Source organism: Gadus morhua, chromosome 6 (genome assembly GCF_902167405.1).
Source record: "Gadus morhua chromosome 6, gadMor3.0, whole genome shotgun sequence".
Taxonomy (NCBI): Eukaryota; Metazoa; Chordata; class Actinopteri; order Gadiformes; family Gadidae; genus Gadus; species Gadus morhua.
Window position 1 is genome coordinate 16,468,919 of NC_044053.1, and position 13,185 is coordinate 16,482,103.

General features: G+C 41.1%; 2 protein-coding genes across 7 annotated transcripts in view; one reads left to right on the top strand and one right to left on the bottom strand.

Annotated features, from left to right (window-relative positions):
• The window catches only part of ipo11 (importin 11), a 129,724-nt gene extending 126,107 nt beyond the window's left edge, over window positions 1-3,617 (bottom strand). For both annotated transcript variants that reach the window (XM_030358199.1, XM_030358198.1), the window contains exon 1: window positions 3,471-3,617. The gene's annotated coding sequence lies outside the window, so the exon portion shown is untranslated. The remainder of the gene's footprint in view (window positions 1-3,470) is intronic.
• A 5,916-nt stretch (window positions 3,618-9,533) lies between these two features.
• Window positions 9,534-13,185, top strand: part of hsd17b3 (hydroxysteroid (17-beta) dehydrogenase 3) — an 11,082-nt gene continuing 7,430 nt past the window's right edge. For 2 of the 5 annotated variants that reach the window (XM_030359499.1, XM_030359500.1), the window contains exons 1-2: window positions 9,539-9,864; window positions 12,977-13,023. In XM_030359499.1, coding sequence (XP_030215359.1) covers window positions 9,717-9,864; window positions 12,977-13,023 — 195 coding nt within the window. In that variant the 5' untranslated portion in view covers window positions 9,539-9,716. Of the gene's footprint in view, window positions 9,865-12,976; window positions 13,024-13,185 lie in introns of all 5 variants that reach the window. The other 3 variants (XM_030359503.1, XM_030359502.1, XM_030359501.1) reach the window with 3 other exon arrangements.

Genomic DNA, 13,185 nt, shown 5'->3' on the forward strand with positions numbered 1-13,185 from the left:
ACAACAAGCATGGATGATACCCGTAAAGAAAACGAGACGGCGGCGGTAGACGAAATTGTTTCAAAGAGGAGAAACAACGGCTCCATAATGTGGAAATAGTTCGGGTTTAAAAAAAAAACAGATGAGCAGCAGCTGCAGGTCATCTGTAGAGAGTGTAGCAAAACCGTTGCGACTAAAAGTGGAAGCACGACAAATCTGTTCCACCATTTACAGCAGCGGTACAAAGTGCAGTATAAGGAATGCGTAATACTCCGTGGCTGTGCTGCTGCATCACCGGCCGCGACAGTTTCTTCTGCCCCGAAACCAGGGCCGGCGCTCGGCATATGTGTTGGGGGCGCCCTCTGGTGACGCTCTTAATTAATTAATTAAAATATACGAAACAAGCGAAATGAAACCAAACATGTTCCCAAATGGAACGGAGAAGGGAGGGGGCGGGGGATTAAAGTTACGGCGCACTGAAACCCTCACCGTAGTACACAGGACAATGCGACGAAGCCAATGCTCTTATTGGTAGCTAATGTGTGTAACCTACAGCTTTATAAGGTTTTGCATAGGTGATTATTTTGTGAAGGTGAAAAACGTCCCTTTTTTTTAACATGTTCATTCAATTCTGTTGAAAATAACGATACAAAATCACATGTTGCAGTCATACTGACCTATGTGTTAATAAAAGTGCTTGCAACATCTCACATGTGGCTTTTGACTTAGAAAAAAAACATCTAACCCACTCTATAGAAAATATCGAGATATATATCGTATATCGCCATTCAGCCAAAAAATATCGGGATATCATTTTTTGCTCATATCGTGCAGCCCTAGTGCCACTATCCTTTTTAATTGGTGGCACCCAATACAATTTGGTCACACCCCTTTTTTTCGCTGCTTTGCAGAAGTCTTGCATGTTCTTTTGTCACATACCATCCGTGTACATTCATTTGAAAACATTAACTTATTTGAAATGAATTGTTACAATGTTTATTTATCCCATAGGTGCTCGATATCCCTTTCCTTACAAACCAAAACTTTGCGCTCATCCTCTTCATTAATCAAAATCCTCTGCCTAGTAATTATCATAATGATAATAACAAAAACATTTTTCATTTTCTGGAGAAAAGAAAATCCACAATACTGTGTTTATAGTTATATATACATATATTATAGCAAGTGCTACGCGCAACTTAATTTAAACTTTCCACAGTGTATAAAACACCTTTTTACACAAGTGTCTTGAACAGGTCATGTTTCAATGAGAGCGCCAACACCAGTGCTGCACACAGCCACTATAATTTCTAGCACTGCTCAAAACCTTCAAATGTTATAGCAGGAACTTAGAAAAGTTTATGAAATTAGCCAATAATAACAATTATGCCTAAATTGAATGCATATTTAGATCAATTTACTTCAATGACGAGTACTTTCCAAGTGACCCTAATAATGGGTAAGTTACAGAACTTTTCTTACCTAGATAGCTTCATACAGAGTCAGATAAGTTCCCAGGTAAGACAGCATTATTCTCCCCCTGGCAAATGAGACCAACTCTTTTAACCAAAAATGCTGTTCCCCTGGATAATTTCCAGAAGCAAGTCATACTTTTATGCATTTTGCGTGGACTTAGTTGAGTTGGCTCAGTGCTTTCTCAGTGTAAATTCTCCTGAGGAATTATCTGAACATGAAGGACATTGAGGATTGTTTATTCTCATCTTAAAACCTTGCGATGATTGAATGTTATTTGAGATTTATTTTTTGTTAAGAGAAGAATGAAGAATTTCAGCAAGAATGGGACGAAAACGTTCATACTAGTAGAGTAAGTCAGAATTATTAAGCATATTCTGACATTGCAACAGTATTGACAACAGTTGCTGACGAAATACAGCACTGTCCATCTTAGAAATAGAACAGGCCTATACACTGAATGTCATCTTTGAGTAGCCCAGACGGAAATTTCATCTTTTTTGTTTTTGTTTGATTCAGTTAAATCCAATTAATTTAATACATTTATCAAGCCTGCATTCTAGAGGTGGCTTTGCAGTATTTTGTCCTAACTGGTTCGCCACTAATGGGCCTGTGTAAGCAAAGGTCTGACATTTATTTGTTGTGGTTTTGCATGCCATTGAGACAATACATCAAAGAGAATAAAGAAAGAAATTTGAGACATTACGTCAACTTAAAAATAAAAACACTGTAAAAAGGGCCAGCGGAGGTTAAAACCAACTCTGTTTATGTTTTATCATTACTAATAGTTTTGTCAAAGACTGAGTTCAGAAAAAATATGCTCTTTCCTGAGGCCTATTCTAGCAGGCTGAATTAGTGGGGTAGGTGGGTGGTTGAGTGAGTGAGTGAAACATCAGCATGTATTACCCATGCACGGTTATTTTTTTCTTTCCTTTCTGCCAAGAGCATGTTAGCCGGCATTAAGAGTGAAAAGCACGCCATTGTTGAAAGTTGTTAATTTTGCATTTTGTAAAATACATTAGTATATTGAAAACGAGTTGACGGTGTTACAGTGCATCTGCCGTTATCATACTACTTCTAGTTCATGTTGTTTTTTGGGACATCTGTAGACAGGCACTGACATGCTTTATATAGCCTGCAACTTCATAGACAGCCCATTAACTGTACCAATATCAACCTGTTAGTTAAATGAGCAACAAATCTGACGATCAATCTCAGGAAAGTCCAGTCAAAATTACAAAAACATTAGACCTCAAGTAAACATAAAAGTTAAAAAAAAGAATGCAGTTTAAGGGATAGCGAAGGATGTGCAAACCTGTATCCTGTATAATTGATTGGTTGACGGCTTGCCATGATAAAATACTGTTTAATGGATAAATGTGCTTTATGACTTGACTTATACCCTGTGTATAGTATGCAACATCATACATACACAATTGTCGCTGCACTGACAACCAGACGAATTAAGTGTTTCAGTGAGTGGCAAGTGGCAACACACTGAAAATACATTTTCCAACAGCACCGTTGGCACAGATCAGTTGTGTTAAGTCAAATAGTATTTACAGCGTTCACTTGGCTAGGTGGATTGACAGCATTAGCTGTCCAGTAACCAGCTAACTGCTGTTGCTGACGTTACCGTCACATTGTGTCTGCAATGCAACTTGTCTATAAACTTGGTCAGTTGAATTTACAACCGTAAACGTAGTAACGATAGATGGACATAGTGGGACATTTGGCGTGATACGCCAAAATAAAGTCGAAAAACACGATGATGCTTCTGTGGGTTTGATAACAGTGTAGGCGTAGGGGGTGGCATCTCATTGACCTAATCAGAGCAGTGGCTGTGGTTCCGGGAGGATGCTACACTATGAATCAAGCCTACCCACCACCTAAGCTAGCTCTCAAGTTAGCACCATGGCATGGCTACGGTGGGTCATCAGCACCAAGTAAAACTGTGCAAATAACCCAATACCCTGAACTGATGTGTTTTGCGGTTCATAAAGACGACGCGGACTCACCTAAGAAATGACACGTTGTAGAAAAAAGAAAACTATGCCCGTAACGGCAGTTGTAGCACACCACTAACCAAAACACGCTGCTAAATAGCGCGGACAACACAACAGGAGGCGCACGTTGATGACGTTCGTCATAGTGTGTTAGTGTTAGTGTGTTAGTGTGTCTTTATGGACCTTTTATCATGAAGGTAAATAATTGTATCGTGTACGATTATTCATCGATCCCTTGGATCGTTCTATTGCTTAATTTAGGACGGATGGTAGTGATATATAATTCAGCATTAACATAAATATAAAAATAGTTGTAAGTAGCAATAACCGGTGTCAATAGCACACAGCCCAGCCTGAAGTTGGAAAAAAATAAGGAAAACCTGGATGTCAAAGCGCTGCTCTTTGAGCTACAGCAGCAGGAAATATCTAATAGAAGTAGGCCAATTCCATCCGAGAATACATTCACAATAAGTGACAGAATCCATGGTATTATCATAATACATTCTCCATAAGCAAAAGAACAAGTGATGATTCTCAGCATATTCTGTCAACGGTGGGATTCAAACTATTGATGTATCGCCTGTGAGGCAATTACTCTACTCAATAGGCTATTGACACTCAGACTTGTATACAAAAGGGGTGATATATATTATATATTTTAGAAGTAGGTTTTTCACATTCTTTTTTTTTTTTCAGTTAGAGGACATTTGTAGTGTCGTCCATTTATACCAACACACAGACTATTATTTCAGGGATTAGTTAAGACTTGTAGCTTTCCCAATGTGTTTTCAGGTGTGTGTGTGTGTGTGTGTGTGTGTGTGTGTGTGTGTGTGTGTGTGTGTGTGTGTGTGTGTGTGTGTGTGTGTGTGTGTGTGTGTGTGTGTGTGTGTGTGTGTGTGTGTGTGTGTGTTGTAGAATGTTGGTGTATTTTAGTGTCTCTCTGTTGTTCACATTTCTAGTCTAGGAACAGGCCAGGGCCTCTCATACTGATACAAGGTGTTATCCTTAACATTCTGCCATTGTTATGTCTCAACAAGGTTGAACCGACCTGGTCCTCCGGGACATAGCCAGGGCCAAATACCTTATCAAGGCTGAGAGTGCGTCTGTTCACGTGTTATTCATCTATCCCCTTTTTGTATAATACTCGCCCCAACCCTTTGGTTCGACGAGTAGAGGGTTTCGACAGCCGAGGAACAAGTCATCGACCACCGGGTCCACTATAGATTATTCAACCTAAGTCTGTATCTCGCTGTACATCCTGGAATAAACCATCTATTCAACCCTCTAATCCAACCTGTCAAGCTGCTTTGTTTTCGACTTCAAGAATTACTACTACGACTGAAAATACACAACGCAGAGTCTGTCCGAACAGTTTAGAAATAAGCTGAAATCTAACATTTGGTGCCGTGACACCGTCTTGAAGAGAGAGGAGTGAGAAGACGATTGCCTCTGAAGATTGCCCTGTGACCGAGAAGAGCGCGCGCCCTGCCTGGGAACGTCTGATCAACGCATGCCCTGCTGAGGGACCCGCATCCACAACGCGGCTGAACCAGCGCATCTCCATGCACCACGTGGGAATCAACGGTGACTGAATCTCATTCCACACTCTCGACCAAGAGAAAAGAACAAGAAAGTAATCTTAAAATAATCTACACACACATAACTGTGATTATTATTATTTGTTTTACTATTAGGCTGCACTACATTTGCTGAGTAATGAAGTTGTGTCATTAAGAGCTTGACGAAGTGAGGACCTGTATTAGTGATTAAGAGTTTGTGTAATAATCACTGAATATACGCCATATGAAACTATTGATTGTTTGTTGAATAAGGCCTTTGGTCTGGGTTTGAGTCCTAGAATATTGTTTGTTGAATAAGGCCTTTGGTCTGGGATTGAGTCCTAGAATATTGTTTGTTGAATAAGGCCTTTGGTCTGGGTTTGAGTCCTAGAATATTGTTTGTTGAATAAGGCCTTTGAGCTGGGATTGAGTCCTAGAATATTGTAATAGCATGTCATTCAAGTGATTTGTTCATCTTTGCTAGTTTGTCAATGTTGATACGTGTCCTGAATATAACTTAAGACGTCTGGTTTGCTCAGGGCTTTTGTTTTACGACTTGTTGGACAAGGAGTGAAACCGTATTTGTATTGAATTCACTGGTGAGGTTACATGAATCGCTAGAGTTTTTGTTTGTGCTATGTTGTTTTGATCCCCGCCGAGGAATCAGATATTGTTTTGATCCCCGCCGAGGAATCACATATATTGTTTTTAATCGAAGAAGGAAAAAGTGTGCCATCATCTGTTGTTGGCATACCGAGCTCCGTGGGAGGCGTCTATTTGTTTCTTTCTAAACAGCGATTGGTCGCTAGTTTTAGTTACTCTACAGATAGAAAAAGATAGAAAAAATGCCGAAAGGTAAAGGCAGGAAGAAGGCAGAGGAGGAGGAAGAGGATAGCAATCTGAACCAAAGGAACAAGATGTTTTTGAAGTGGAGGTTAGAGAGATTGATCTTTATTCAGTTAGCGAGACTCTGTAACAAAAAGAGAGATGAATTGGAAAAGACAACTGCTCTGAAAAAAATTAGAGAGCAAATCAAACTGCTTGCCGACGAAATTCGTTTGTTCAAGGATGAAGCGACTCGGAACAAAGAGCAGAGGAAGTTCACAGACCTACACACGACGCTAGTCGGAGAAGGACTGATAGCGGCCCGCCCCCTCGACTCAGGGCCCCCAAGGGGGGGTGACCAAGGAAAAGGAGGAGGAACCTTGGGAGTCTATGGTCGCATGTACCCCAAACTGCCATTGTGTGGCCCAGATGGGGAATACATCTTCCCTGGTGGTTTACAGGAGTCGAGACACAGTGATCCGGTCATCTGCAGTACCCCCCACGTGCCACGGAAGGGAAATCCATCTGCCCCACCTGACTATGCTAATCATGATGCGATCCAGATCCCACAACAACCCCCCGAGGTGAGGCCTGGAGCAGTGATTAAGAATGAGTCACTCAATGGAGGATTTGATGACAACATACAACCACACATGAAGACCACAGACGAGAAGAAGGAAATAGCCAGGGAACGAGAAAGATTCCCCCAGTCCAACAGGGACAGAGGACGATTCCCCCAGTCAGACAGACAGAAAGAACCTCGACCATGCCACAACTGTGGACAAATTGGACACTGGATGAGAGAATGTAAAGCCCCTCGAAAGATGTACCGTGACCGCTCCAACGAGAGAGTAGGGGAAGAAAACCGCTCAGACAAAATGAGGGAACGATTGAAGAAGTTACAGGCGAAGAGTGTTGAAGAACTCAGCCGCCTGTGCGATTCAGTGTTGGAAACCAAGAATAACACCAACTTGGAATGACACTCGTTAGATTTGGCACGCAAACTAACTGATACGGGGTGAAGAGTAGGGAGTGTTTGAGTGTTTGTTATTTTCATTCCTTTATTTTCACGAGAGGTTAGTCTTCGAAAGATGCTAGGACTTTTGTCACTGCCTATCTAAGTTCATGTTGGTTCCTTCTTGACGCAACTGCTCAGCTTTAGAACATTTTGTTTGTTTTGTTTTATTTTTGAACAAAGGTTCAATCATTCATTCATTCACACAAGGTTTATTGAGAACTATGATGACTGATTACTGATTACTGATATAACAATTTTTCGAGTCAAGCGATTTATTTTTGTATGATCATTTTTCATTGTTTATCGAATCATTTTGATTATTATTAATGTTGGAGGCTGTGACAATGCCTCCCCCATGACTGATACTGCACCTTTTCTTTGTTTCATGTTTCATTGTACCTGGGAGATCCAGGAGACACGGACACTTGTTGAGTCCTTGGGAGGAGTCCTTGAACTGAACTGTGTCTGTGTTTGTCCTGACGCCCTACTACGAACTTTCATCCTCATCCCCCACCACACCTGCGGTGGCCATCAACTGGAAAATAACTCTGTTGCAACTGCTACTCAAAACCAACTGTCATGCAGTATTGTCTGTGATGTTGTGCCAAGCAGAGGGAGGTGTCTCGACAGTTGACTTTCTTGATTCTTTAAAAATGTTTTAATCATGAGTAACCTAATGAGTTTGTTATTTTCTTTATTATAGTGGCCTACACCTGGTTTACTTGTGTATGATTTGAATTTACTTGTCCTATTGCCTTTTATGCTTTCTTTCATTGATTTAGTTAATTATTAATGGGTCACCAGAAAATACACTGAATTCTCTTTTTGTGGGTGATCTTTAAACTATGTTTAGTATGATCAAGAGGGAGGAATGTAGAATGTTGGTGTATTTTAGTGTCTCTCTGTTGTTCACATTTCTAGTCTAGGAACAGGCCAGGGCCTCTCATACTGATACAAGGTGTTATCCTTAACATTCTGCCATTGTTATGTCTCAACAAGGTTGAACCGACCTGGTCCTCCGGGACATAGCCAGGGCCAAATACCTTATCAAGGCTGAGAGTGCGTCTGTTCACGTGTTATTCATCTATCCCCTTTTTGTATAATACTCGCCCCAACCCTTTGGTTCGACGAGTAGAGGGTTTCGACAGCCGAGGAACAAGTCATCGACCACCGGGTCCACTATAGATTATTCAACCTAAGTCTGTATCTCGCTGTACATCCTGGAATAAACCATCTATTCAACCCTCTAATCCAACCTGTCAAGCTGCTTTGTTTTCGACTTCAAGAATTACTACTACGACTGAAAATACACAACGCAGAGTCTGTCCGAACAGTTTAGAAATAAGCTGAAATCTAACAGTGTGTTTGGGTGTGTGTGGTGAGAGGACATGGGGTAATTTATAGTGTCATTATTCAATGCGTTTACATGACCCTCAAGAAAATCGAATTATTGGGTTCGTCCAACTATGACTGGATTATTGAGATGCATTTATACACCTTAGTCACACTATAATCAAATCGAGTTACTCATAGTCAAATTAAGACACCTACAGTACGTTTACATGCACAGTTTATTCAGATTAAGGCCATAGTTTGATTATGCTCCTCAATCGGACAACTGCAATTGTCTGAGTATACATGGCGGTGAGAAAATCGATACATTGGCCAAAGCATTTCTTTCCCCGGTACGATAGGTGGCGCTGTGCCCATTTCAACTAGTGGTAACAGGGCCACCGGTTGACCTCTTTATGTCACTAGCAACAACAAACTCAGGCCGCCGCAGCATTCGAGAAAGATGTTTTCAGTAGACAGCTCTCAGTTCACTTCGGGTCCATGTCATTTATCCGACGCTCCATTGTTCCGACCTCTCGGTCGTATGCGGACTCCTCCGGCGGCGGAGCAGCCGGAGGAGTCCAGCTGACTAACAATCGAATAATTGTTAGCAGGGATACAGCAGGGATTGTTACTCTATGCGGGACAGCTGTCAGTTCACTTCGGGTCCATTTCTCCACATTCCTCCGGCTGGACTCCTCCCGCTGCTCCGCCGCCGGAGGAGTCTGCATACGACCGAGAGGTCGGAACAATGGAGCGTGGGCGAAATGGACCCGAAGTGAACTGACAGCTGTCCCGCATACAGCAACAATCCCTTTCTCCTCTATGTTGCGTTTCAATATGGACTTCAGAGAGTCAAAGCCAAAGTTCCTTTACCCCAATTCCTTCTCCACCATGGCCGAGATAACCCTCACTACAAGTCTTTACGTGTTGCTGAAGTACCCGAGTCGTAGAACCTGACGCAGTATTTAAGATTCATAATATCAGAGAATATCCCCGTACCGGGTAAAAAAATGCTTTGGCCAATGAATTGATTATCTCACCGCCATGTATACTTAGACAATTGCAGTTGTCCGATTGAGGAGCATAATCGAACTATGGCCTTAATCTGATTAAGATGTGCATGTCAAAGTACTGATTGTCCATTTATACCAACACACAGATTAATATACGCTACTTTAGTTTCAGGGACTAGTTAAGACTTATTGCTTTCCCCAGTGTGTTTTCAGGTATGTGTGCGTGTGTTAGTGTGTGTGTGTGTGTGTGTGTGTGTGTGTGTGTGTGTGTGTGTGTGTGTGTGTGTGTGTGTGTGTGTGTGTGTGTGTGTGTGTGTGTGTGTGTGTGTGTGTGTGGAAGAAAAGAGAGAAAGTGATAAAAGAGAGAAACTCTGTCGTAGTAGATAGAGGGAGTGGCTTCAAGTTGCTGCTTGCCTAGAGATTTAGCAACTACACCCAGCAATTTTCAGAGCTAACTTACACAAATAGAGGTGTGCAGGCATTTTGTCCTTCAAGGAACTAGAAAATCATGGATTACACACATTTTTTTATCTTTCTTGGTTCCTTAGTGGTACTTCACTATGCGGTAAAACTGCTGGGTTTTATAAGGATGCTTTGTCCCAAATTCTTCTTTCCATTGCCCAAGTCATTCCTCAGATCCATGGGAGAGTGGGCAGGTAAGCTTTTAAGAGGGGCTGTGTGTGTGTGTGTGTGTGTGTGTGTGTGTGTGTGTGTGTGTGTGTGTGTGTGTGTGTGTGTGTGTGTGTGTGTGTGTGTGTGTGTGTGTGTGTGTGTGTGTGTGTGTGTGTGTGCATGTATGTGTGTGCAATATGGGTTTGTATATGGGTGCTTGTGTATGTGTGTTTTTTTCTACATATACCTATGCATGGGTAAACAAAGTGTCTGTTACTGTGTGTGCATGTATGGAATAAGAAATTGATCAATTTCCGAAATGTAAACAAATTTTTCCATTCAAAAATGAATTTAGGGAAATGTAAACAAATTCTTCCATGATGCATGACTTTAGAAACAACTTGATTTTCTAGGCCCTTTAGAGCAGTTAATGATGCAAACAGTTTCCAATAATGTGCAACACATACTTTTTTTAATGAAATTAATCGCATAATAAAAGTACATTTGTAACAACTGAATAAATCCTGTAGACAACCCCATTCAAATAAATAAATAATCAGAGTTTAGGGAACACAAAATGAGTGCTACAAAGAGATTACAGATAATTTATTTTATAACTTTTAATCTTTTACTGGTTAATTGATTCAAGAATTTGACAAAAAAATTGCTGGGTTAAAAAAGAACCCAACCTTGCATGTCCATGAGCATAACGGGTAGCCCGTGAGTCAACCGTTCACACAGCTATTAGCGCTACAGCTAGCTAGCGAGTCAACCGTAGCTACTCAAGAGCCAATTGTTGCATACTAAATGATACAGTCGAAACATTAAACCCGGTGACCGCTAAACATTAAATACAAAAATGCGGCCGATAAAAGCTTTTAGTCGGCGATTGTTATAGCAGTTCAGTCTTTCAGGCCAGCCAATAAATGCTGATTTAAATCTTGGATTTAACCTGAATCTGTTTTTTTATTTCAAAGTTAAAGTGTGAAGTGATGTAAAGATCATGCTGTTACCAAAACTCATTGAAAATATAAGTAAATAAGTATTCACATTTAACCAACCATGAAATCCTTCTGCCAGCCGTTCGTCTGGTCTGACCACAAAGAAATATCCAGAATGTTCCACCACCACCGTGGAACGATGGAATAGCGGGAAAATTAACGAACCAACAGCTAGGTCAAAATAACAAGATGTTCACCTGTGAATCAGCCCCTTTCCCTGCCCAAAGAACCCACAATTTTGAACCAGCATAAATAACCCAGCAATGTGTTTGCACTTTTTACTGTCTAATGTACGTATATATAACAGCCTTATCATCCTACCACATCTCCTGGACTCTCCTGAAGGGCTCAACCAGACTCCCAAAGGACAAAAACTTGCCTCAAAAAGGGAACCACAATTACAGGCTAATCTATTCAGTCCCAAAGCTTCCTGTTCATTCCATTCCAGCGCAGCCAGGGGAAAAAAGGAAGCAGCTAGAACAGCATGTTCTAAAGTGAACCAACCTTTTCTTTCTTCATTCATGTTCAGTAAATCAGATGCTTTGGCCCTCGTTGTTATGATTCCTGGGAACCAGTTTAATGGGTCTACTGAGGATGTGGGGATTATTCAGAAAGCATTCACATCAGTGCCCTATTTGCTGTTGGTGTGTGTGTCTTTGTGTGTGTGTGTGTGTGTGTTTGTGTGTGTGTGTGTGTGTGTGTGTGTGTGTGTTTGTTTGTTGTTGTGTGTTTGTGTGTGTGTATATGTGTGTTTGTTTGTGCGTCTGTGTCTTGGTGACTTACTAATGCAGTACGAGTTCATGAGGAAATATAAATGATGCATGGCAAACGACAATCACTTTTGGTTTTATTATGCTTCTTTATTGTGCATTTTGTAATATATTCATCTCATATGACTGTGTAAGTGTATTCTTTGTTGCATGTTGGAATTGGTCTTGTTTGGAACAAGAATGGCTATGGAGGTTGAACTATCAGGAAGCAAGTAGCTGAATTCAAGTAGTATATTTTTGTAGTATATGGTTCAATATTGGTTAATATATATACAGATAACATATGAAACCATAATCTCTATGCCATTGCCAACATAACCCCAGTGTCTGAAGACGGCTCTCAGTATAAACAGATCTAGTTTTCCATCTGTGATGAGGTCTTGTGTAACACGGGAATGGGGGGTATCTGGAGGGGAGGCTGCTAGTCCTTCAATTTACTTTATCAGAAAGGCCCGGGAACACATTGTGTTCGCCTGGGTACACAGTATTAAATCATTTTCAAGATAGTACCAGAAACACAAACACACTCAAAAAGATGCAAACACACACACTTGCATGCACACACACACACACACACACACACGCACACACGCACACACACACACACACACACAAGCACACACACTCACACAGATGCAAACACACAAGAGTACGTCCACACACACACGGGTACACACACAGACACACACACATACACACACACAGACAAACACACACACACACACACACACACTACTATCTGACTAACCAGGCCCGATCTGTGGTGGCGTTGGAAAGCATATTTTTGCCATGGTAGATGGTCCAACATAATTAGTACTTCATTCATCTGGTTAATTGTCACTGCAGTGGTAAGTATCTATATGTATGATGTTACAAACGATCCACAGGGTAAGTCATAAAGCGCATCATCCGAGAAACTGTTTAGGATCATGACAAGCCTTCAACCAATCACTTTTCTTTGCCAATAGTAAGTCACTTTTGCATCCCCTCTCTTTCGACATAACAACATATCTAAGAAGCAACCTAATGCATGCTTGGGCATTGAACGCATGCGCACCCACACACATGCAGGAATGTGACTTACAGCAGATTTTGCAAATACAGGAATAGTCATACACCTAGTGTCCATAAACTTTCGATCGAAAGATTTATGAGGCACCTCAATTAGGGTATGACTTTCTTATTTCCTTTCGGCTAAGATATGTCTATCCATCACATATACTCGGATAAAACTGTGGCTTTGGGTGCTTTTTACAAAGCAACTTAAGACAATAGAATGATGGGATACATGTGCTCGCATGGGAGCATGAGATAAGACTATCCAGAGCTCTGGGGATTTTGAGTGATTTCACCTTCTCTTTCCTCTACTGTCTCCGTGTTTTCAGTTGTGACCGGTGGATCAGAGGGGATAGGAAGAGCATATGCCTTTGAGGTAAATTCAATATTGTGTTTGAATTTTAATCATCTGCCATTTTGACAGAATGATTTACCCAAGGAGGTGTCATTGTGAAATAACATCACGATGTAGAAGCCCTATGGCTGAGGAATATTGAATTTCCCAGGCTAATTTATTAATGAGCTAAATGTAAATCAG